This window comes from Barbatula barbatula, assembly GCF_947034865.1.
Source record: "Barbatula barbatula genome assembly, chromosome: 16".
NCBI lineage: Eukaryota > Metazoa > Chordata > Actinopteri > Cypriniformes > Nemacheilidae > Barbatula > Barbatula barbatula.
In genome coordinates this window covers 19773367-19800383 of record NC_136779.1, presented here as the reverse complement: position 1 = coordinate 19800383, position 27017 = coordinate 19773367, and the positions used below count along the sequence as shown (strand labels likewise).

The 27017-nt window shown below is 38.8% G+C and overlaps 1 protein-coding gene across 3 annotated transcripts in view; it reads right to left on the bottom strand.

The window, feature by feature from the left end:
• Positions 1 to 1747: 1747 nt before the first annotated feature.
• ccser2b (coiled-coil serine-rich protein 2b) overlaps positions 1748 to 27017 on the bottom strand; it is a 44972-nt gene continuing 19702 nt past the window's right edge. Inside the window, exons 4-12 of one of the 3 annotated variants that reach the window (XM_079475756.1) lie at positions 22268 to 22367; positions 20128 to 20239; positions 18487 to 18643; positions 15012 to 15092; positions 13248 to 13334; positions 11338 to 11433; positions 9423 to 9510; positions 7665 to 7704; positions 1748 to 4406 (exon numbers count right to left, since the gene is read on the bottom strand). In XM_079475756.1, the coding sequence (XP_079331882.1) occupies positions 4280 to 4406; positions 7665 to 7704; positions 9423 to 9510; positions 11338 to 11433; positions 13248 to 13334; positions 15012 to 15092; positions 18487 to 18643; positions 20128 to 20239; positions 22268 to 22367 (888 nt within the window). In that variant the 3' untranslated portion in view covers positions 1748 to 4279. The remainder of the gene's footprint in view (positions 4407 to 7664; positions 7705 to 9422; positions 9511 to 11337; positions 11434 to 13247; positions 13335 to 15011; positions 15093 to 18486; positions 18644 to 20127; positions 20240 to 22267; positions 22368 to 27017) is intronic. The other 2 variants (XM_079475755.1, XM_079475754.1) reach the window with 2 other exon arrangements.

Below are 27017 nucleotides of genomic sequence, written 5' to 3'. Positions count from 1 at the left end.
TGTATAGCCCTCCACAATTTTTGAGCTATTATAATTGTAGCTAAATGAATCTAGTCTAAGATAAGGAATGAAATGGAGTTTACGGAATAGCAGAAACCACAAGTTGATCGCACTGCACGTGAAATTCTTCATTTCTTTTGTTTTGAAATTGTATTCCCAAAATAAATTATCGTATTTAAAAGCATATTTAAATGTACATAAAAACACCTTAATTCATAATACAATATAAAGGCTTCTTCATAATGTGATATCTACACTAAAGAGTTAATGCGATCCTTAATGCGAACCGACATAATGTAGTAACATTGGTTCAACCAATAGCTTAACTTTGGAGAGGGACTATCCATTGTTAGTATAAATATGTCGTGTTTGAAATGTGTATAACCAAAAAAGTATATATGAGTATATATGATCCTGGACCACAGGGTAAATACACAGTCATAAGGGTCTTTCTTTTATTGAGATTCATACATTAGCTCAAAATATTGAGAAAATCGCCTTTATAGCTCTCCATCAGAGACACTGTAGCAGGCCGTTGCTAAGAAGAAACAGTTTGTTTTCAACACTCTATTGGCTTACCGCTGTAATGAAATTGTGAAAAGTAGATGAGCCCGAAAGCAGACATTCTACTCTTTACATAGATGCCAAACTTGAGTGGATAATTCCCAAAAGAGCAGGCAAAAGCGAGCCAAGTTTGGTGTGTTTCCAGCCATTTTTGTTTGTAATTGTGCCAAATCCACTCACAGAAATACAGTTTCGATATATTTAACAGTAAGGAACCTACAGAATATCTTAATGGAACGATATTTACTTAACATCCTAATAGAAAAATCTAAAGTTTTGACCCATACATGGGTGTTCGCTTTTGCTACAAATACACTTGAGCTACTTATGAATGGTTTTGTGGTCCAGAGTCACATATTGGATATCTGAAAACTGTTGCAGAATGTTTGAGGTAAAATATGAACAGAATTGATATTCATGACATGTATTGACACAACTGTCCCATGTTGCTTTGTCAGTAGTAAATGAAGGATAAGCCTGTATTTGCTTTGGCTTCCAGTGAGAGCGATACTATCCTCCATCAACAGGGACTATAATCTTCACTCCAGAGCACTTTAGTAAAAGAGGACCATCTCATCTCAGGTCCATCAGAGAGGTCACGTCAACGCACTCAAATATATACTTTCCCCAGCAATTGCAGGGTACAGGAGTGGAAAGCAGAAGTGGTGATGGGAGTGTTTTGTGGTGAGCGAATGTTGAGGAGGATTTAGGGATTAGGTTGAGGGTTTAGGACTAATCTATCCATGGCTTCACAAGTTCTCCTGGGTTCCTTTCCACCGTATTATCATCAAACTCTTTTCAATGTCCTCAGGATCTGATGCAAGGTGGGTGTCATCTCAACAGCTTCATCAGAGGAGATCTGGTTGCATTTTGGAGTGGAAAGGGATTTCTGAGATGTAAATGATAAGGTGGACTGACACGCAGAGATAAACCGTTTGACTCGCAGGCGTTGACGCAGAGGTACACGTGAGCTGCCAGGCGAGGGGAGATAGTGTTGACTGATGGGCCTGACGGATTCACAGCAGATAAGTCACTGGCTGAACTAAAAGTGTCTGAACTAACGGTGTTTGGTACGGCAAGCGAAGGCAATCAGACAGCGTCAGAAGACGAATCTTGATGTGAATAGAAGTGGAATGAAAGTAGGAAGCTGGCGTGTCAAAGCCTGGGGAGTTTTTTTCTTTATGAATGAATTACAGAAAATTGTGCAATATTTCTTGTTTATCCTTTTCCTTTCACCATAAGTGGGGGATGGATGGAAGGAGGAAACATTGGTCTGCTGAGCTCTTTAACAAACTGAGCTCAAAAAGTTTTATGAAATAGAAATAATTACCGTTTCATTTTGAGAGCAGAATCTAAATCAATCTGATGACCGTGTTTAAAAATTAAAGTAGTTCGACACACTAGTCATACTTGTATGGAGTACCAAATCTTGAATTGCATAAAAATGTATGCCAATGATGACTATAATTTATTCATTGCTTTTAAGTTGAATTCATGCGAAACTTAAGCTTGCTTTATATTTTTAAGTGTACGAAGAAACACCCAAATATGCAGCACTTACTGTATGTATTGCACTTTACATTATAGTTACATATGCCCTGGACATAATAGAAGGCCTTAAGATATTTCATTATGGCTTTACATAAAAAGCTATCAATGCTCCTTGATCTTTGACTCAGTCATGTACAGCTTTTGAAATATTTTGGAACTGTTTCATGTGGTTATATTTTGATGTACAAATACATGTCATCCTATGTGAAGTACAATATTGGCCCAGAAGCAACACTATAATCCAAAAGTGTCCTAACCCAAAAACGACCTAATGGTCGGTTGAAAGGAATATTGTTCAAGCCGATAACCTAGCAAACCTATCCACAAACTCTGATGTTAGTTTAATTGTAAGGACCAACTCAAGCACTTCCCACTACCTCACCGTATGTGATCAACGCTCTTCACACCTGCATGTTATTTGATCTTTCTTGTATTTCCATTCTATTCAAGGCTTCTTGAAACACAATCTCTCTAAATTCCACTCAGCATTTGGAACACTGCATGGTGGAAGGCCAAAGCCTGCAGGACACAATCCTTCCGCTAGCAGCAAGGAACAAAGGCAAGCAAAACGATAAAATGAAAAACTTCTCTGATAATCTCAGTGAACACCCTTCATCGTAGCCCGCATTGCACATGTACCATATGTGGCGGTAGTTAAGTGACAGCAATGCAAACTCAAGGAGTCCTGTGAAACAGATGCCAAAATTGTAGTAAGGACAATAAAGACAATTAGCAGGGTTTCATCCGTAATCTGAAAGACATCAATTATCTGTTCCTTCAGAGGATCAATACCTGATGCAAAGTAATAGTACTTTAGTTAGTTACCTGTATTTAAATGGGGCACGGAGAGAGAGGAAATAGTTTGCTTAGGTGGTTTAGCTTTAAAACATTCACATTTGGAAGACAGAAAGTCAACAAGTTGACTAGATTGGTCATTTTGTTCTTATTCAGATTTAGTACTAGTGATAACGTTTTTCATGTTTAATACACAGTAGATAACAGACAAAATGAAGCATTTCAGTTTACCATGACTTCATATGATTAGGTTAGTCTAAATCTATATTGGTAGGCTTGTGTATATGAAACTACAACACTGAAGATTTGTTGTGTGGTTTTCTTTAACTATTTGCCTGCACAGTCCACCTTTCTTGGGGATTCATCATTATGTATTTTTACGTGAGAATCTTGCAAATCAACTAACGCATTTAACATATATGGAATTTATACACCACGATTATTTAAGTGTTATTTCGCTTTCATCTCGTAGCCACGGTAGACAGACTTGCCTTGTTTAGAACTGCGCAAATTTATACAACTGAAATCCTGATTTGAAGGCTAATGTGGATAGCTTCGAGTGTGACATTGAGTACATTATTTATCTGGGGAGCCAAGCAGATCAAACAGAGGAGCGTGCTCAGTCATGTTTGGAAGAATACTGTAATATCAATGATACCTTACAAGCGTGACTTAAGCTGCAGCCTTGCTGAGTTCTGGACAAGCTTAGCTTATCTACAATTAGAGAAGCTGTGGAGATTGAAAAAACGGGCCGGGGTTATTGTGGGTGACAGTCATTGGGTCTTTGGTTTAGGAAGACGGGAATGGTTGAGCTGGAGTGATGGTCGGGGTCCGGCCAAACTGATCTCTGCATCCTTGTGGGATGGAGACTGTCTAAACGCTTGGTTTTTCGGGGTATATATCAGTGCTGCAGCGGTGGCATGCATCGGAGGTCGACTCGCTGGGTTGATGCATGGTAGTCTATGAGCTGGTTGATTTTTTTTCCTGGACAGAGCTGTATTTCCCAGCCTACCCCAGGCTCCTGTCATCGTGTTGACCCGTTGTACCTCCTGGGGCTTGATGAGTGTTGTAGCTCTCTGGATGTTGTTGGGTGTTGGAACGGTTGGAAAACTGCTTCTTGCCAAGGGATGTTTTTGGGTACCTTTTTCTAACCTAAAGGAAGGGTTGCTAGGAGCGGATGGGCTTGCTGACATACTGATTTTAAGGTTGCTGCCCATGAGGCTGAGCTCATCAGGATCAGAGTTCTGCAATGATCTAGATGAGAAGGCAGTAGTGCTATTAGCAGGAATAATAACGATTGGTACACTACAAACTGGGGCAGACTCGACGGGCACAGGACTTTGTAGATCTGAAGAACAGTACTGGGGCGTCAGTGGGCGGTGACCAGACTGGACATCCACATTGTCACAATGGGCCTTTGAAGGGGCTGAACTTGATATTCTTTCATTGGTGTGGAGCTTGTTGGGTATGAATCTGGGAGCTTGTAGTATCTGAGGCTATATGAAAGAAAAAGAGACAGAATTATCCAAAAGGTTTGGTCTAATTTTAAGCATTCATGTAAACAAAGACAGGCATTATAAAAAAGTAACTGTATTCTTTTTGATAAGATGCTATTCCTTTACTACTTTATTCCTAAACTTTAAGAACCGACACAACTTCACATGAATCAAAAAAGTTGTGATAGAACGAAGCATTGACACATTACAAGATGTCTGGGAGGGCTTTGATTCTCACAGCTCTGTGAGTATGACTCGTCTTGGCGGAGTGGGGAAAATCTCAGTGTCTCCGTACTTATTAGCAATGATGTGAGCCAACGCGTAAGGTGGTGAGGTCACTATCAAAGCAGTGCACGCACTTAGACTGACAAACTAGACTGCGATTCAAAATAACAACATACGACTGGAATCTAGACCTCGTCACAAAGCAAAACATCCAAAGTAAAATAAAATATTTCTTCCAGACGAGTACATAGACACATTCTTTCCTGCAATTTATTATTCTGTATCAGGATCACAAGAAATGTCTGTCCGCACATGATATTTATGGAGGACCAAACACATTCTCAAAATTAATTTTTGGTAAGGAAAAAGGGCTCTGTGGAAGGGCAGGACACTGGAGTGTCAAAGTACAGAGGTGGTATTGTTAGCTGAGCCTTTGAAGTCAGCTCTGCTGTTTGATGGGCATGGACCTATGCGTATGTTCAAAGACTTAATAAAGCAATATTTTGTAGTTAAATACAACACAAACTATGGAGAGCTTCTGTAACATGCTGATTATTTTGACAGAAAGAAAACATTTCACCTGTCCCAGTAAAAACATACAATGCAAGCCTATGAGGCTATGTTTTTGGAGAATAAAAAGTTGCATGATTTTCATTTTTGGGTGGAGAATCCCTTAAACTGTTCCTTACCCAAAAATTTAAATTCATCATTAACTCACCTTCGAGTTGTTCCAAATCTGTATAAATGTCTTTGTTCTGATGAACACATAGAAAGATAATTGGAAGAATGCTTAAAAACAAACAGATTTTGCCCCTCGTTGACTATAATAGTAGGAATTTTTTTTTCGTTTAATTCATTTTAAGGGATAATGGCATCTTTGTAAGAAGTCTCGATTTGAGAAGAGTACTTCGTTCCAATGACAAAACATGTTGTAGATTCGTCATCACAAAGCCAGAATTATGAAAACATTCCCACTACAAAACTCCATTCTTGCATTTCACATATGCGTATGACCAGCAGAGATGCTGTGGAACAGTATGATTCCAGCTTCTCTTCTTCATCAGGAAGCATTTCCTGGTCCATAGCACCACCTGATGGTTTCCACCATTCACTGTGCAATGCAGTATTTTGTTTTATCGATTAAGCTTATCGTGCACATTCCGTGTCAATTCCCAGCCCCGACCTCTCCTCAAATATAATCTTTAGCTGTCTTTTCAAAGTCTGTGGTTCAGAATGGGTGAGAGAGAGGTTTGTCCAAGGGGTCGAAGTCTCAGCCCCCCATCAAAAATTCTGAAAATGGCTTAGTGTAGGTGTGTGGTGCTCTTCATACATAATTTATAACAGCTCACAAAGAATTAAAACCAGGCAGCGGAGGAAAGGTGACACAGTGTCCTGGAGCAGAAAGTAGATAAGGAGGTAAAAGTAGACATGGGGTAAAGAAAGCAAAACAGGAGCAAAAGAGAGAAAAAAGGCGAGAAAGGAAACATTTTCAGTAAAATTGGGAAAACTGACAAATGATTCATGCCAATATGAGGAGCCCTCCCTACATTATCTCGCAACAGTCTGAAAACCTTTTTTCCATCATGAACATAACCCTGCAGTGTGCCAGGAAGGCTGTTAAATTTAATTTCAATATACTCGCACCAAAACTCTCTCCAAACATGCATTTAAATAATGACAACCTCCCCTTAAGCAACCAGGCTTGAGCATTCTGAAGATTTATTCAAATGAAAATAATGTCCATATCGCTAGCCAAGAGGTCCATAACAGCTTGAGATTTTCATTGAAGGCTAAACTAGGTGTTCAAATGGCAATGAGGTGAAAGGAACAAGCCGATGAGCTTTAAAGCACATCCCATAATTACACCTCATGTTCCATGCACTCAGTGTCCCCTACTTAAACTGTAATACAAAAACATTGGCTGTTTGAGCTGAGGGAACATGTTGACAAATAAAATGAATCATTTCATGGCTTGAAATATGAATAATTCCACAAAAAAACGAAACTTTTGCGTAACGTATCAAACAGTTGGAGTATTGCTTTAGCTGTGCAAAAGTCATGGGTTCGACTCCCAGGGAACGTGCATCTACTGTTCTAACATCTAACTTTGAAAAGAAGTATCAACCAGATACGTAATGTCCTTGTGAACTGGATGTTGCGATCGTTTTAACTGCAGTATTTTGACGCGTTTTGGAGCGAAAAGGAATTTCTAATGAGAAAAATAACGGATTTGATGTATAAAAACAGCCGTTGCATTTTGAAACGGAATGGGAGCAGACCGAGAGTTGGCGGGAAAGGTGTTAATGGATGCTCCGCCCAAGCCGTCTAACATACGTCATTTAAGATGGATAGTCATTACAGGAAGGGAGATTTTAACTAAACACTATGAGGGCACACATGATAAAACTATTTACAATAAACGCTGTAATATTTCATGAAAAAATAGGCATTTCATTTCACTGGGTTGTATTCCTTTAAACTAAATCTTTGATAACCAAAATGACATATTTAAAAATATCTCATGTGAAAAAAAACGTCCTGCCTTAAAATAGCTTGAATGTAACTCTACTCTCTCAGCTTCAGAGCATGAATATGCATTAGCCCCTCCTTCACGTCCAGAGGCTTAAACTGAAATGAAACTGAGAGCGGACACATAAGTGCAACAATCGATTCATTTAGGTGATTGGTTGCAGGTTTATGATGTCATTAAGCGGGGCAGTTTCAAACTGCATTTTTGGTATACTTAAATCACATTAAAAACACCACAAAACCATATAAATAACATTAAAGACTAAAGAAATTCAATGTAAACTTTCAAACATTTTAGAAAAGCATAGGGATCAGTCAAAGAGATGAGAGAGAGAGATGAATAGTGGTTCTGAGGAAAGTCCTGAAGATGAAACATTTATAAGCAACTATAAGTATTTATAAGTGTGCTATAGAGTTGTTTGAACAACACTGAATCAGAGAGCATGCAAACAGAGAAACCAAGGGGAAAAGGGGGTTTTCAAGGAAAGACCGGCATTACTGTACCACGCTGTGTCTCTGAAGTAGTGTACTAGACGCTCCACTCCTTTTGCCAGAGTTTTTGGAGAGGCAGAAAAAGGAACAATAAGAGAAAATCAGTCAATGAAGGATCCACACACAAAAAGATGACAGGATTAGAACTGGAAGTTGTTTTATCAGGCACAACATGCAGGCAAACCATTTTATTGTAATGCTTATACGAGTTCAATGTAAAAAGCCATCCTGCCATGCCAGTAATCGAGGCTTTTGCTCACATGACACGAGCAAAAGAGAAATAAAAACAGGGAAGTGCATTCAGGTCTACATCATCATCAGAGCATCTGAAATTTGGATTTAAGGTTCGCACAGAACGCAGTAACACGAAGAAAGAGTGAGCACATGAGTCCTGGGAGTCATTGGGTTGGCGTCATTCTCTGAGGGGTCCCACAGCGACAGATCAAAAGCTGTACTGTAATGAACTAGCTGCTCTCTTTCCCAACGTCGTTTCCTATCAGTCTCCTACAGCTGCCATCTGACGGCATTAGCAGTCATCACGACTTAACCGCAGCTCACAGGCTCTTTTACTGACAAGCTTTGTGTGGAAGGACTTTTCAGTTAAAGCGTTTTTTTTTGTAGAAGATTAGTTTACATAAACATAAAGGAAGCTTCGGCGGTACGGTGTGCTCTACTGCTAAAATCTATATTTTGTAGAGTTTTCATTTAGGCGTTATTAAGTAAAAATAGTAAAGGGATTATTTTGTGCATACATTTTAACACCAGCAGTTCACCCAAAGAAATGATCATTCAGTCACTTTTTAGCTACTTCTTATAGCTGAATGACTTTTTTGCGTAGCAGATGTTAATCGTCCAAAAGATAATAAAACAACCCGCAATATAAGCTGTACGTTGTATAATGCTGTTCGAGAAACATACTAAAATGCAGATTATCATTGGCTAAAACATTTTTTTTTGTTACGACATTCACTGTGTCAGATTACGTGAGTTTGGCTGTGAAATTCCTGTCGTGTCATGGGAAAGAAACAACGTTTGACAATATGTTGCTCTCCGTTGAGACTTTTACAAACCGGTGATGTCAGAAAGGCGGAACTAAAGAGTGACTTCCACAAAAAAAGAGTGTAAACAAGCAGTGGCTACCGATGCGTGTTTTGTACTAGCAATCGCATAGTCATAATGATTTAATTATTCATTCATTATTTCCCGCCAGCATTTGGAGATGATATTGAACATAATCTGAACAACAATTGGTTTCACTAGTTCGGCGCTGCCAACCAAACAGAACTCTCCGGAAAAATTAGCTTTGGCCGGTAAACATCTTCAAACATCATTGGGTGATGACAATAGCGTAATAGGTAGGTGTGTTTACCCTGTTTCGTTCCAGGGATGGCCAGGGGCTGAACAGATACTAAGACAAACAGGGATGTAACGATTGACTTTGAGCCGGTTGAAAATCGTGATGATGATTCAAGTCGGTTGGGACGCTAAAAGAATCGCAGTACATGCTTTGAAAAGATGTTTTAAATGACTCTCTAGGTGGAAACACACTCTAAACGTATAAAGTCAGGAGGCCAACGAAATGAAGGAGAATTTGCTTGGACATTTAGATTCAGTGAATTAGAAATTCACTGGTTCAGCAGCGTAGAACGATTGGACAGTGGACATGCATGTGTGATTCTAGTGGGGATGAGGGGGAGGTAGGTGGACATGCAGCAAGCATTGGGGCTGGTGCACAGACTGGTTGGGTTGGTCAGATGGTCAAAGACTCACTCTGTTGGTGGTGGCGTGGCGCACATTGCCGCACGCTCCCCCGCTGTGGCTGTTGCCAAGAAGAAAGGAGAGGGGCAAACGACATGCCCTGCATAGAGGAAAGAGAGAGAGAGACAGCCTGACACACACAGAGATACATACGCACAAAAAAGTCCAGATTCAGACTGGGCAGAGCATTACTTGTCTCCGGTCTATACAGGAAGACATTAGGGTTGCAACAACTAACTGCAACCTCTTAAAATGGTTTCTACACAACATTGGACAAAGAGTTGAAGTGGGAAAATTCCAACGCGAGCACTTTAAATGCATAGAGCAGCACTTTACAGTAGTGAGCCAGGTTGCTTTGAAAACAGATGAATGTGCTTTGAATGTTTCTAATGCATAAATGACTCATTTGTAGATGCAAGTTATGATTTTGGAGTCTTGCTGTCTCATTAAGTTATATTATATACAAAAAGATTCTCGTACCATTTGACCCCATTGTTTGTGTTTTTGTTTGTCTACAGTGATATACAGTACAGCAGCGAACAGTGCCGGTGCTTCTACTTTTGACAAACAATCCACATTTTATAAATATATATATATATCAATAAAATATATCATATTCATTCTTTTATTGAATTTGTACTCCACTTTTATGCAGAGACTAACAGTTTCCTGCAGCCAACTATGCTGGGTGTCTGAAAAGTTTGTGCATCAACAACATTTTGCGATCCAAAGAGTCGTTTCAATGACGTTGTGTTATCTGTGAATGTTAGTATATGCGTATTGTATTCTATTGCCTCATTTTACAAACAATACCAAGTGATAAAAGCCCTTCTTCAGTTGCATTTCAAAGCCCCCCCTAAAGGAGGTCTTTGTTTTTGCCTGCAGACGTTAAAATCGGTGCCCTGGGTATAAAAGAGCAAATGAAACATCCTCATGAACAGGATCAGAGCTTACAAGCCGACAGCGACAACAAACACACAGGCAAATTCAATTAGTGACACGCGGTCAGTCCTACTCGACTCTGGGCCGTTAAGTTGCAGCGACGGAAAACATTTGGCTTCGTCTTTGATCTGAACTTCTTCCGCCACTGGGTCTGTCTGAATAATTACCTCTACCCTCACTCTCGCCACTTTTATTTCGTTCTTCATGGGGCTGTAAATCTCGGAAACAGTAATTTTCTTTTTCATGTTAAGCGTCTGCTCACCGCTCTCCTCGCATACCGATTTCAAATTTGAAGAGAAGGCGAATAAATTCAATAACAGAAAACACAAAAGCTGCCATCAACCCGTACATTTGCGATTAAGCGTGAGGTCGGCCTCCAATCTCCAGGGCGGCCACCTGCATGTTCATTTCTTTAGTTCCTTTGAGGGCTTAAGCATGCCTTTGTACGTATAAAAGGAGTCCACCCCACAAGTCGGTAAATAAGTAAAAGACACATTTCATGCCAGGCCTTCTTTTGTAAAAATTGTCTGCCGTTTTTCAAGACACATCTCGAGGTGTCTTGTCCGTCTGATATGTACACTACTGTAATGAAGATGAAAGTAACTCAATATCTAATAAGATTTCCGACTTTAAATAAATAAGCATTACGTTTACATTGTAATGTACTGCGAGACTTCAGATACAGAAACGGGGGACGGTAAGGTAGCCTACTGTTTCATCAAATAAAGTGCCGGACGAGCTGAGCTGTCTTCCGATCTACCACAATAAAGCTGTCAAAGTCTAAGTCGAAACCCATCACCGCTACTACCCTGAAGAAAACTTGTTCCTGCTTTAGAAATGAAAGCTTTAAGCGAGCCTAAGTAAAAAATTACATAGCTTGCCTTTAAGAAATTCCTGTCCAGCATGATAAATGTTATACTCTTTTGAATCGGCAATAAAGGTGACCATCACCTGCCTGAATCCGTTTCTCTGGGCATATACTCACGTTATATGTCCATAGGGTTTGAGTGCTATTGTCCTGGAGCTCGGACCCGCTGTGACCTTCAGACTCTTGCTGGCAGTGACATTCTACTGGAGAGGACTATGAGGAAGAACAACAAAGTAATCTCTCTTAATGTAAATATAAATAAATGTATAAGTACAAAGTTGCTTTCATCTGCCATGGACATAAATAAAAGTCTTCAAACTATATGCACTGAGTTCGATTATCAAAAACACACACACAAGGGATGAATGACTGGCTTAGATTAAAGGACAATGCCAATAAAGAGAAAATGCTCTGCATGTATACGGTGTGGCTTTTAAACAGCTCAGAGATTGGACATTGACATTCTTGCATTTGGCAGACACTTTCATCCAAAGCGACTTTCATTTTTTTATACTACACATTTGTTTCTAAGTATGTGCAGTCCCCAGGGATCGAACCCACGACCTTGGCATTGCTGTCGCCATGCTCTCATTTAAGATACAGAATAATCTAAGACACATACACGAGTAATGCTAAAGCCAGTTAAACCCTTTATTTTTTCAAGTAATTCAGGAATAGTTCACTGACAAATACATTTGAATCCATAATTTACTCACCCTCTTGCTATCCTATGTAGTGTATACAGGTGCATCTCAATAAATTAGAAGATTGTGAAAAATGTCAATATTTCATGAAATGTTGATGATTATGGCTTACGGATAATGAAGCCCCCTAAATTCTGTGTCTCTGAAGATTAGAATATTACATAAGATCAATAAAAAAGTATATTTTTAACAGTCAGGCTTCTGAAAAGTATGTTCATTTCTATGCACTCAATACTTGGTTGGGCCTCCTTTTGCATGAATTACTGCATCAATGCCGCGTGGCATGGATGCCTTCAGTCTGTGGCACTGCTCAGGTGTAATGGAAGCCCAGGTAGCTTTGATAGCGGCCATCAGGTCATCTGTATTGTTGGGTCTGGTGTCTCTCATCTCTCTTGACAATAAACCATTGATTCTCTATGGGGTTCATGTCAGGCGGGTTTGATGGCCAGTCAAGCACAGTAACACCATGGTCATTAAACCAGCTTTTGGTACCTTTGGCAGTGTGGGCAGGTGCTAAGACAGGAAATTTTAGAGCACTTCATGCTTCCTCCTGCTAACAAGCTTTATGGAGATGCTGATTTCATTTTCCAGCAGGACTTGGCACCTGCCCACACTGCCAAAGGTACCAAATGCTGGTTTAGTGACCATGGTTTTACTGTGCTTGACTGGCCATCAAACCCGCCTGACCTGAACCCCATAAGAATCTATGGGGTACTGTCAAGAGGCAGATGACAGACACCAGACCCAACAATGCAGACGACATGAAGGCTGCTATCAAAGCAACTTGGGTTTCCATTGCATAGAGACCCATTATAGAATCTTCAAAAGCAGAATCAGCCACGGAAATAATTAAGAGACCAATTCAAAGACCATTTTCAGTTTTCCCTGAATTGACTATTTATAGATGTTTAGGTAAAATTATTATTCTTTTTTTTTTCTTTGAACTACTTATAATATTTCTCCCAAATGACAAGCAAAAATTGTTGTTTCCATTTCCGTTGATTATTATTTCTTTATTTTCTGCTTTTCTATTTCTTATTAATAAATATTTTTTTATTTGTTTAGGCAACAGTAAGCTGGCCGAATAGAAATTTTCTAGAAAAATAAAATAAAAAATTATTTGGAATTTTGGAGAATTTTCATTGCACATTTACAGAATGATACAAAAAACTAAATCCCAATATAGTTTTTCATATACTGCATCTCTACTTATGTCTCTATGTATTTTCTATGAAGCTGCTTTGGGACCAGGCAAAACTGGGAAAAGTGCTGGAGAAATAAAATTGATATGAATTAACAGCATATAATATTAATGATACATACCATCTGCTGTGTAAGTTCAGTGATCATATTCTCTTTGTTTCTGAGCTCATTTTTCAATTCCTGCACCTCCTTCAGGAGCAACGTCACCTAGAAAATATAAACCAAAACCTGATGCTATTCATTTATATTTTTTTACTCTGTTTAAGCTTTAAAGACAATCAGATTGTTGGTCACATATGACCAGATATCAAGCAAACATGCATGTGCATTTAACCTGAAATCAAAACTAATAAAAATTGAAATATTTATCAAATTCTTTTGTGTCGGGTATATTCAGATGCTCATTTGAGTATCATATTGTTAATCTGATGACAACATAAAGCACGATATCTTCAGGATGCCGAAGAATGTCTTCAATTTCCCAACAACCTGCTGTCTATGGCATTTTCCGCAGCAGTGAAGGTGTTTTGGTCGAAATCCAAAATGACTTTCCTCCAAAAGCGTGTTGAAAACTGCCTCTGCCACTCTAACCATATGGCTGGAAACTGAAAATGGCCACAAGGGGAGCGGACATATGGGCTTATGCATTAGCTCACAGGCAAAACTGGGAAAGTCTATAACACCATGGAGCAAAAGCATGCTGATGTCTATGAATTGGCTGTCAAATGACCAACCAGAAGACCCATCAGCGTGAAAAAAAGAAGTTAAAGAAGACCAATAGTTTCTTAAGGCAGCTGGATCCTTTCCGGTTCATGGTGATAACCTTCAAGTTACATATGTACACTGTTAAAAATGCTGGCTCTTTTTCCACTCAGCGTGGGTCAATGGACAAACCAAACTGATGGGTTGTTTCAATTCAAAATGCTGGGCGATTTTAACCCATTGTTTGGTCAAATATAAACATTTTCTGGGTTAATTTAATCCAACGGGTACTGTAATTTGTCCCTTTCTGGCCAAAAGCTGGGTTGAAAATAACCAAGCATTTTTAAAGGGTGCCATCCAATAAAATCAGGCTTCTCTGATACCCCGCAGACTAGCTGTCCCGACCATTAAAGCTTGTTGGTCCTGGGGGGCAGTGATGTGACTCTTTTCTCCCAATAAGCAGATTTGAAAGGATTCACAATCGTTCTCCAAAGGTCTGTTTTTTAACAAAAATACTTTATTCGTTTACAAATCAAATTGAGGTCAAATTGAAAAGGTGCCACAGGAGAAAAGAAAGAGTAGACGTTCTGTGCCACATTATGGGATGCCAAATGACTTTGGGGCAAAATCTATTTCAGAGTGACTTCAGTACCTCCCTCATAATGAACAGAAGGTCCAACACTGGGAAAAGCTACTTGTACAGTAGATACTGTGTTACAATACATTCTCGTGTTATTTAATTCCACTCCATGTTTTCTAGGAAATGTAAGGTTTTTAAAGTAAAAAAATGACATGTATGCGTTTTGGCTGTTCTTTTTCACAACAAAAACATTCGGGGGTCCTGAAAATGCAAGTTAAAAAAAAAGAAAAGACTTAACTCTCTTGCCTCAACTTTACCACTCTCCACTTTCAACAGTGGACAGTCCAAACTTGTGTGATCTGAGAACAAAAGATACGTTTACCACACACGTACATGCTACTAATATGAGGATGTGTGTGGTAAACACCCATTACATTCCCACCAATTTACTGAGAACCTGGTACTGTTTGAAAACCTTATGTTTGACTTACACATTACAATCACAGATGAGAAACATGGATTGAAGGAAGGTGATAAATATATATATATATATATATATATATATATATATAGCATAATTGGGCTTTAACAACGGATCTTACCTTTTCTTCAAGTAAAGATTGGTCAGTAGAATCGGGAGTATGAGCCTCTAAAATCTCTTCAATTGAACCATCTTCATTCATCTAAATCAAGCAAAAAAAAAAAATCATCAGTGTGTACTACATGGGGTGGTGGTTTAATTTGCTTAAGGCGAAATGATACAGATTTGGAAAATGGGGGATTCATTCTGGTTTATTTTTATATTATAGAAGTATATAGCTTTTGATAAAATTATACTGTATGTCAAATAGTTCATACGTTTGTTCAATAATCACAGTCTACTAGACAGCCGTCAGAATTATAACTCTTCAAATAATGATATTTGGACCATATCTATCTCTTTTTAACATCAACTGAAAAGATAAGGGTGAAGATGAAAGAAATAGACCAATGGGAGAGCCTTTCCTTCTTTACTCTGATCCAGGGCTGGGACAGTGTCTGAAAAATGTCCAGCTGATTGTTAAACTACACAATAAATACTATTTTAAATAATCTATTAATAACAATGAATAACGAAGACAAAAAAAGGTGCATATCATGAACGAAATGAACTATTACTAGAAAAACTGTTGCCCTGTGATCTATTGTATCCATCTCATACAATCTTGCTCATCCTTTTATCCCTTCCAAAGCCTTTAAAGCTTGAAATGTGACTATGGGAATCTTAACGCTCCTCTGAGGAGCTCTTGAATATGTCCCTCCAACTAAAAATGATCCACAGTAAGCTAAACAGAGACGCTAGAGATCTTGCATCTTACAGCAGGCTCAACAGGCAAAATCGTCTTGGACAAAGATATTCTTAACATGTGAATATTCTCCTAAAACAGAATATTAGAAACAAAATATTACATCAGAAGTAAAGCTGTTCTTAGAGAAAGTGCAAAAAGTGAATGCAATGGAAGTGACATGATTTGATCAGAGCTAGACAGTAACGGGCAAGGCGGGACGAGAGCCGTGAGGGAACGGAGCAGGGCGGGTACGCGAGTGACAATGAATGTCAGCTGCACATTGCACCGGTCTCACATCTCTCACGGAGGAGCTCCGGGAGCATAAAAGGACGAGCGAAAGAAGTGTGTGACAAGAGAGGAACAGACCTGGACTTTACGTTATGTTTTGTTGTTTGTTTATTTTATTAAAAGTCTGTTTCACGTTCACTGGTTCCCGCATCCTTCCTTCCTTACATGGAACTTTGTTATATTACACAACTCAAACTATGAACTTTCAAAAACTCACTTTTTTCTCCACTTTTCACTTTTAAAACAATATTTTATTACAAGCTCTTATGGTTAACTCTGCACATTATGCGGGGGGGAAATATTTTATCATCCAATTCTTTCTTTCACCATTGATTTTACAGGATTCTGTCATAAAAACCCCAGAAAACCCAAATCTAATTTCTAATAACAGAATGCAATTACCCTCTCTCGCGTCTAACCAACTACAACCGCCATTAAAATGACAATAGCCCTAAAAAGACTAGAATTTTTCTGCCTTGACCCAGACCAAAGAAAAAAACCAGTCGCTGTGATCACTGACATTGATATTTCGTCAGCAAAGAAACATAATTGTGGTGGGTTTTCAATTTTTTGGTGTTGTTTGTTTGTTAGTCTTGCGTGAAAATTGCATCTCTGAATGTGACGCACACAGCAGCATTCATTCAGGGGGAAGCAAGTCAATATTATTTGTGCCATTCAGAAAAGTGATGGAGGATGTGAGAGCAGTGAAGGAAAGACATACCTCGCCTCAGCCTCATAAATCAAAAGAGCCATATAACACTGGAAGAGAATGATTTTGCTGCAAAATTGAAAAACCGTTGTTGATTCAGACGAAGTTGACCTTCGCTGACAGATGAACGTGCAGGAAATTACAAGTAGTCAATTAAATAAATTAAAGTTACGCCGAGGAAAGTAAAATTGAGAAAGTTATCTTACTTGAAAGTTCACTGTAAAAAATGACACGGATATTCACTGGGAACAATATCAAATATAATGATAAAATATTTTTAAGTGCTTTTAAGCATATTTTTTTAAGCAATAATCCATGAATAAATCAAGTAAAATTACCTTAATTATTTAAGCACATGTCAGATGATAAACTTCAAGAGGAATCAAGAGGAAATACTCATTTGAGCTTTGAAGTTAACTTATTTAATCTTTTTTAACTTCAGTTTAACATGTATTATTGTTTACACAACTCAGCTCAGCACAAGCTGAACTCTTCTGAACGATGGTTAACACGAAACTCAAAAATACAAATAGAAACTCTTCTAAATCTTAAAGACAAATTAACAATAAACGCTATATCAAGTCTTTTATTTTATTGTAAAGCACATAAAATAGCACTTTTAACTAAAATGACTCTCCTAATGCTGTCGCATGCAAGCATGCTGGGGACTCTAAAGTCACTGCTCGGTTTTAGGGAAATTAACTTAAAAAATTCATTCATTCTCTATAATTTTAACCTAAATGTTGGTTAAAAAAACAACACCACAATCGTATCAGATAAAGTTTACTCAATTAATTTCATGAAAACTACTACGACACAGAATAGTTTTGACAGTGTTGTAGCTAACATTACATTTGTGTGAGAGCTAAACTGACAAAAACCATGAAATCATGAAAATCTTAATGAAACTATGTTTTGTTCTTTTTTGTCACTGATGTCAAAGACATTAACAGTAATGGATTTAACCTATAACTATAGTGTGCTTTGTGAGAAACAACTAAATAAACAATAGAAAATAAATCATCCCTTTGAAGTGTAGAGACCTGGTCTGAACTCAATCCTATCAATATTTCAGTGTTTATGACACTAGCCTCAGAGGCCAGACAACACAGCAGGTGCCAAACAGACCCTCACTCATTCCTTCACACCTTCTGCTTCCTGGTGAGCACTTTTTGTACCAACCATATGACTGCAAAGCTGTCTGGTCCAGATGAACTCAACAGTGCCTCAACTGTTACGTACAAAATTCAATGCAACTATCAAAACCATATTTAACTAGACTTTTGTTTGGACGGATAGGACGGCCTCAAACATTGAAACATTATATAACTATACGCACGGTTTTATAACTGAATATTTTTGGGTGTACGCTATTTTTGGCTTTCGGGCGCTTGTACACTTTTATAAAGGATCCTACGCATAGTTTTATAAATGAGACCCCTGATCATCAGCTGTTTTCGGAGGTTAACCCAAAAAAGAAAGTAGACCGATACAGATTATTGGCCTATACATCGCCATATCTAGTAACCAATATAGTAGTTTGTATAGCGGTTGTGGTAAAACAAATGTAATGAATTTACCGAGCAACAAAAAAACTAACTTTTTTATAATAAACCCAGTGGTTTACACAGCTGATAAATAAGTAAATATGCTGAAAATCTACAAATGTTCATCTACAAATGCGTCTGACAAGGGCGACATGCACAAAAGCCATTAAAGGTTACATCTGCACAGCATGTGTTTGTGTCTAACCTGAAGCAGTGTCTTCAACTGAAGCAGCTGAACTTTGACAGAGGAGCACTCCTGAGCCATGTGGTTCAGCGTCAACTCATCCAGTGTCACATGGTCCGACCCCAACCACTCCAACCCCTGTCCCTGACACCCATCAAATGACTGCAAAATCCCACTTCTGCAGGCCAGACAGAAAGAAAGAGATTATAGAAACATCTACATGTACCAGGTCAGCCAAAGCCCTTAACCTGTGGAATAAAGCGTTAGAAACCGTGTTGCCAATAACTTGGTAACTTTTTTAGACGCCATTAGCGACTCATTTTCAAAAAGCGAGTAGCGACAAATCTAGCTACTTTCTGAATCAGCCTTGGCAACTTGGCGAAACATTCTGCTTCACTTCTACTGGCCCGTGCGAGAGAGTCTTTGTTTCTCTTTGTGTCTATGTTACTCTGATCAGTGAGCTGCAGGGATAAGCAGGACATTCGGTTCGGACCGCACAGACGCATGAATGAGATACCAATGAGCAGTTATGAAACTCAATGACTGTATGGACGCATAAACATGAACACAGACGGAATTTAGCTGTTTAAATGGTCGAGCGCACTCACTTTTACATATTTTATGTTTCTGTTGGCACACAACAAAAACTAAGTAATTAAGAACTTATTTAATGTGCATTTTGGGTGTATTGTTTAAATTAAATACTGTATAGGACAGCTCAGAGAGTAGAGATATGAAGCAGACCTGAAGCCATTGGCTTGTCAGATACTACGTGATGATGTCACTGATTTGCAGATTTGCGGCATTTTGGCGAGATTTTGCGACGTTTCGGGCAGGCGCAAGCTACTTTCCATTGAAAATAGTTGGCAACACTGGTTAGAAACGTAAAAGAGGACAAGAAAAGGAAGCAAGGGAAGAAAACGAGGACGCACAAAGAATTGAGAAGCACCCTATATGTGTGTTAGAAGCTAGTTGTGGGGTATGTGCTAGGTGGCATTACGTGCACTATTTAGGGTGCACACCTTCACTTAACAGAATAAAGACATGTCGCTGTCACTTTCAGTACTTTATCATATTGTGATTTTTTTGGGAACCTGTGGCCAGTAAACATGTGCTTAAAAACATGTCCATAAAACTCCTGTAACTGTATTAAGTGACCGACGCTTATCCACATGACCATTTGTTCACAAATATGTGACCGTGCACTATGGGTGGCACAGATACTGCATGTGCCTATTAAATATATGTGATTGTACAACTTAGACGGTTAAAACACATGAATGATTTTACACACAACAGATCTAATTTGGCGGGACGAGCGACCGGACCATCAGTGAGAGAGGACCAGGCCTGGATTTTATGTTGTGGTTTGTGTGTTTATTTAATTAAAAGTTATTTTATGTTCGCCGGTTCCCGCCTCCTTCCTTCCTTTTATGGATCGTGTCACAGCCCGCTTGGAAAAATAAAGTATGCTCAGAAAGGCTTGCACACTATTCATGTGACGGCACACAAGAACACCAGCCCACCTGTCCTAGCTTTGCGAGTGGTGCATCAAAATCTAAAATCAAACAATCTAACAATATGGTTAATAGTGTGACAAATAGTGACATTGTATCTGCATCAATCTCACCAAATAACATAATGCATGAATGAAAGGGTTACCTGCTTTCACGGCAGAACTGATCATGTCTGCTCCAGAGCTGCTGTCGTCTCTTCCTCTGATTTGAAAAGCCTCCTGTTTCAGAGCATCCATGAAGTGACAGCCCATCAGTGTCTGCAACGTATACAGAAATGGCAAGGACTGTTTTTTAACATTTGCTGGTTCCTGTTTTTTTAACATCTGAAGAAACATAAATATAATCCATTTGATTTAGGAGAATCCTGAACTCTGCAAATTCTAATGGCTAAATATGGACACTTTCTAAGGTGTTGCCAGGCAAGGGGCTCTGGGTGACTGCTTACTTACCAAAAGAGATCACCACTAGTCTCTGGGATTCTGGCGTTTGAACAGGACTCGGGTATAGACTCAACATGACAACCCTATTAAAATCACACATCTTTTGACGCAGGGAAGCTCTCCTCAATAAGCCACATGACTGGAAGTACACTATCATTCATATCTGTGGCACAAAGAGTACGATCTGGCATTGTAGGATTATATTTGTGGTTTGATAGAGTATAAATGTATTGAAAAAAAGCCTTTATGAGAAAATATTAGCAAAAGAGTGAACATTGAAAGGCCTTAGAAAACAGAACTACTCTCAGCTCTATATTGAGTGCTTAGATTTTTACATTATGTGAAGACCACGCAGAATAAGACATCACAACCAAAAAAAGCTCATAGCTGTGTGAAGTGTAAAACTCATCTCAAACCACAGAACGACATCGGGATGTCAGTATGATGGTATTGATATGCTGCACTCTTATCTTTCAGTAAAATGGAACAGCCACTCAAGCGGCACTGCAAGTCTAATGACAAAATGAACGGAAACTCTGAGAGAAGCTAAGCGTTACCTGACTACAAACAGAAGATTAAAGAGATGAGAAACAAACTTGATACAAAAACACACCTATGAGGACTGTTCACGTTTTTTTCTCTGCATTTAAAAGACAACTTAACAGCTAAGTAATGGTCAGTTCTTTGCATTATGTAGAATGATTTAATGGAGAAACAGTAAATCACAAAATACTTTAGCTAGGTTTTCACAAGCAGGGAACCAACTCCGTTTATATACACTCTTAAAAATAAAGGTGCTTCACGATGCCAAAGAAGAACCTTTTTTTGTAGAAATTTTTCCATAAAGAACTTTTAACATCCACAGATTATAAAAAGATAAAGAGATGGTACTTAAAAAAGAACCTTTGACTGAAGGGTTCTTTGTTGAACCAAAAATGGTTCTTCTATGGCTTAAGCAGCTTTATTTTTAAGCGTGCATGCTTGTGTTTGATATAATGAATGTTAAATCTTTCTTCAGAAATGTTGCATTTTCTATGAATATTTGATAAACGCACTCTTTTACATTTACATTTGCGCAATAAATCATCTGCTGGCTACAGCCATGGTAGGTCTCAGACTAAATACTGATACCTAGTGGTCAGAGGCAATAGCAAAGGTAATAGGTCAGTATTATTAAAGCAGCACTAAGTAGTATTCCTCTTTGTCGCCATCTCAGTTTGTAATTGCTACTGCAGGTGAGGTATTTTCTTTACATGAGTTGTTATTCGGCACTGCTCAACTGCGCATTATGAGTCTGATGTTTTGATTGCACCGGTGAGAATCTTCACTGTACATCAGTAGCGCATAATAAGTGTTTTGATATTATTTCGGGTGCTGGGTCATTTCCGTACCATCCAACACTACCGTTTTGGGCCGTGAGTCTCCAGTTTCGTTATCTCTCATGGAAACCCCTGTAATGCGAACGGGACTGAAGATCCACGAACACGGCTCTTAAATGCTGACAAGTACGATCATTTTACATCAAACAACTTTATATACTATATGCAAAGACTTTTCATCATTGCGTATCTCTGCACCTTTTAAAAAACATTTTGTTTTAAGAAAACAGTGAGAGAAAAATACCAAAGGCACAAATCACCTGACACCTGTGTAACATTGTTAATGGTCCTTGTTACAATTACCCCAGTCTTAGAATGTGCCTTGCTCACCTCAATATTGCTGTATTTTACTAACATTGTGTTTCTGGCACTTGTTCATTAAAACACAATACCCATTATACTCCATATATACAGAGCTTATTAGCCCTATTTAGATGCTTAATCATAACTTTTGGACAACACTTACCGCTTTGTAAGGATGCATTTTCAGACAGGTCTAAATCCAGCATGAGGTCGTCTTCCTCCAGGTCACATGACTCCAAATTCTCAAGGTCGTTGAGAATGTCCTTATAAATGTAACAGGTAGAAAGAGACAGAGAGCGTGAGTCAAGAATAGAGACACAATCTTGGCATTCAATCTGACACGACAGCAGGCTTAAGTCCTCAAACTTGAACTCCGGCTTTTGAGGAGATACAAATGAATGTGTGACAGGCAGTAAATTCAGGTTACATTTTTTCGGCTAATGCCTTCGATGAAGAAAGACTTGTAAAACCCTGTAACCCAAAAAATATAAACAGTACATTTCCCAAACTGCTAAAAGTATTTTCTGTTACTTTCTGACATCATCATATCTATGTTTATTATATCTTTCTGATATGATACTGTAATTATATCATACGTTCATAATAACAATGTATAAGAAGCATTTTACCCAAAAGAAGAAAACAAATGAAAGATAAGCACAGTTTTATTGAGAATGGGTAGAGTACTACAAAGAGGGAAAATGATAACTGATGCGTATCCAAGCGAAGAACAGTTATCGTACCTGAAGGAAGCCACCCTCCCCTTTGCACAACTCATCTGTCTGAGAGAAGGCTTAGTCCCAGCTGAGAACCTCCGTTAAATGACTTTTCCCCATGACCAACCCCCATCTACCCATGGCATGACAATAAAGCACTACTCAGAACGGAACAGGCCAACTGGAATAAAGTACCAGATACTACTGAGAGCTTTCCTAGAACAAACTGAAAGGTGTATAACATATTACGAATGTACATAAATCATGCTATCAGCGGTATTTGGTTAACCTGTCACCGCCCCCTGTTTCAGCACAAACCACGATAATGACATGCCCGCACTAAAATGTCTAAAAATGTCAGAAAGTGAGAAACACCACCAAAGTCCAAGGAATTGCAGATTGAAGTTTTCAAAAGTTAAGGGTTAGAGGTTCGGCCAACTCTGCTGGAACACCCCAGAGATTCATCATGGACTGTCAAAATACAGCTGGAGAACCTAGTGCTTAAACTGACAAGTACAGTATCAAACCAGATTAGGATATTCTACCCTAGACATGGCTATGACTGACCAGCCTATTCTAGTACGATCATTATCCTTTTCAGTCTCCATCAACCATCAGTAGGGTCTGCCGATCCATTCTACCTGAAACTGCTAGTCATTGACAGGTGGTTTTAGACCGAGGCACGTTCTTACAATTGGATTGTTTTGGAAATACACGTAAGACGTAGATGATGAACACTTTAAAAGCATTTTTCGTAGAGAAAGGCACATCAACATGACTAAACGGCATACAGAATTGAGATTCTATAGGGACTGTGAAATCTCCTGTCATTTTAGAATGCGTTTTGTCTAAAACCTTTTTCCTCTCGTAGGCTTTAACATGTTTTAACCTAGTAACAAGCCTAGACTATTGACTGAGTCTACATGTACGTGTTAAACGTAAGCTGTGAGAACGCAGATAAAGTAGGACATCATTTTAAAGCTGCTCTATCTTCTTTATACATTTCTGCCCATCCATTGAAGTCCCATCCACGGGGCCAGACCTGAGAACAGAAATGACGACCTTGCCAACAGAAACTCAATAACAAACCTTTCTGCATTTCATTGACAATACATCATTATCTGTCTCTTTCTGCTAGCTCTCAGGGCAGCCTTGTTTTTCTCTGCTCAAGACACAGGAAATGCTACTGGATGAACTTTGCAGTGTCTGCTCCATTTTCTGGCTTTTTATTTCTTAGACAGTAATTTGCCATTTCATGGCACTTTTTTCCCATGAATGCAACAAAAGGGCCATTTCTCATGTAGCCTCCAGATAGAGGTCTTCACACAATGGAGCCTTTTTGAAAACATGTTTGAAAGGAACGCGGCCTTTTAAACACTGCCCAGATGTGACCATCTCTATTCAAACACAACTTACCTTGCTCCTAACCAAAGATAGTTGCTAGACAGTGCTCGGTCTGTGATAACCGTGCATTACTCTGTCAACCTTTTAGAGTGTGGAAGTTGAACTGAAAGTTCACACTTTCAGCAAACGTAAAATTGTGGAATTCGTGGCGGGAGAAAGTAGTTCCCAAGAAACTTTAAAAACAGGAGGGTTTCAAATACACTGTGTTTTAGCTGACGGTAAGTTAACCCTGCTTTCTGGAATAAACCCCTGGACAATTACTGATAGTTGTTATGTTGTGTAATAGTTGTTAAAGAGTTTCTTGATAGTCCAAAGCCAATAATCTGTCCATCGGTCGTCAGAAAAAGCCTTCTGATCTTCCACAATCTTTGCTTTTCACCATTGACTATCATATTAGGAAAGATTATTGTAAAACAACACCAAATAAGATATTTCGAGGGGTTCAGGAAAGCCAGGTGTAACCTTTTGACTTCCTGACCAACCTTAATTGATATCATTTAGATTAAATAACTTTTTCATTCAGCAACACTCTCCAGACAAATATTTACAATTGAGACTTTCGTTTTCAGAGGTCTAGACCCATCAGCAGTGTTTGATGCAATTCGTGTTTAGGTATAAAGGGCCACAGAAACTGGCAGAAAACTGAATACTTTTATAAAGGGATTTTGTGTTTATTATCTGGTTGTGACACTAATAATTCATCAAGTGATTATGAAGATAGAGCCGACTATTATAACAGGGCATATATCCAGATGTGTTACAGAGCCAATCCAGGTGACAATAAACTTTTAGTAAAATGTGCCTGATGGCAGTACTGCTGCATCCTTCACAATCCAGCACTCAGAACTAATCTCAATGCAACAGTCTGGTTAAGGTGCGATTAGCACTCATTTGTGGGGAAGCGACCTCGAAAAATGATTGATGAATCAAGTGGTAAAGAGTCTTCAAAATGGCCATCTAGTACATGCCAATACATTAAAGTCTCATCAACTAACTCTGCATTTTTAGACACAATTTTCAGATGTAGTTAAGCCATTACGAGATCTGGCAGCCAAGTAAAACCAACGATAAAATACGACCAAATTGATTGCTTATTTCGAAAAGGAAAGAAAGATAAAATAAATAAATCTGTGGCTTTCAGAAGCAGAGGGAGAAAAGGAAGTCACTCATCAATATTTCAGGACGGTCCATGTGCCAATGTTGTGTGACAGTGTTTGTGTTTTAGAGTGCGAGGCAAAACAAAAGAAAACAGGCAGGGTGCATGAAAACTAGACTCTTCTAGTGTACGGCCTTTTGTGTTCAGCTCATACATTAAGTTAACGCAACCGTTTAAAGGACAGAGCCTCCAGAGTGTCATTTTTTTAGAGGATCTATTGACAGAAATGCAATATATTACACATAACCATGTCTTCAGAGGTGTATATAGAGCTTGCACAATGAAGCATTCTGTTTTTATTACTTTAGAATAAGCTATTTGTATCTACATACATCACGGGTCGCCTTGCATTGAATTCACCCAGAGTTATTTCTGCAGTAACCCTAAACGGACAAACTGCTCTACAGAGTCCGTTTGGTAAAAATATGTTATCTCCTTCGGCAAAGAAGCGAAGATGTTACAACATGTTTGTCCTCTGTCTTTGCAAGCGAGGGGTGAATTGAGCCTTTTTCTTATTCTTAGAATAAGAAGAGGTGGTACGATTTCAGCAATAGAAACCCATCTCATCAGAACAGACAAAACAAGACAAGGTTACCCAGTAGGAGGCCACACGTCGTCCTCACTCCACATGATGGCTGTTGAAGAGATGGTCAGAGGAAGTTGAAGGATAATGGCATTGTCAAGTAGCATCAGTAAAGTGGAGAGACGGGTCAGGACCATCACAGCGTGTGATTAGATCAGAGCTCAAGTAACTCCACACGGAAGACGGCAATGCCACAGCCACTAGACCCACATCATTCACCAAAAATACCTCTAACACATAGTTTAAGGATAAGTTGACCCAAAAATGTTAATTATAATTTACCAAAATAAATAAAATGGTCTATTCTGAAGAATAAGGACTAAAAGACTCGAAATGTCTTCTCCACAGAAGTTCTTGAATTGCATTACTTATCAAACAGACAGTCTGTTATGTCTGTTACGATGCTACAGTACATGGTACTTTTATGGTGCACTATCCTGTCATTTTCCAGATACCAAAAGCACAGAATGTAATTCATGTGGTTTGAAACAAATTTGGGTGAATAAGGAAATAAAGAATTGTAGTTTTTGGTTGAACTATAAAGAAGTCTTCATTAGGCGTGACATATCTTGCTGAATTTATAAGAAGTTGTAAGAGAGTTGTGCGGTATAAGTAGCTTTAGAGCTTAAATGCTCAGCTCTGTCAGGTCCCTTATGTCCAATAAATATTGTTAATTTAGCACAGTTCTGGAGGCTCGGGTAGTTTTATGTCGATCCTAATGACTCAAAACAAAGCGACTTAAAAGCCAAGCTCATCTCGCTAGCAAATGAACAACCCATAGAGACCTCACAATGGGACGAAGGACAGATAGTCCAGCTCTGAGGAACACGTCACAGAAAGGGTTGTAAAAAGATTGTGAGTCTGGGGATTGTGAGAATAATCCGAACCGGAATGAAAAAAGCCAATGGGAATTAAAATGTCTTTTCGCTGGTCAACAAAGAGTGACAAGTAAACTGTTTTAGCATTTCGGTCCATTCCATAAATTCCCAAATGAGTAGGGCTTACACAAATACATGTTCCTGACGTGTCCAGTTCTGATATTTAAAAATCATTG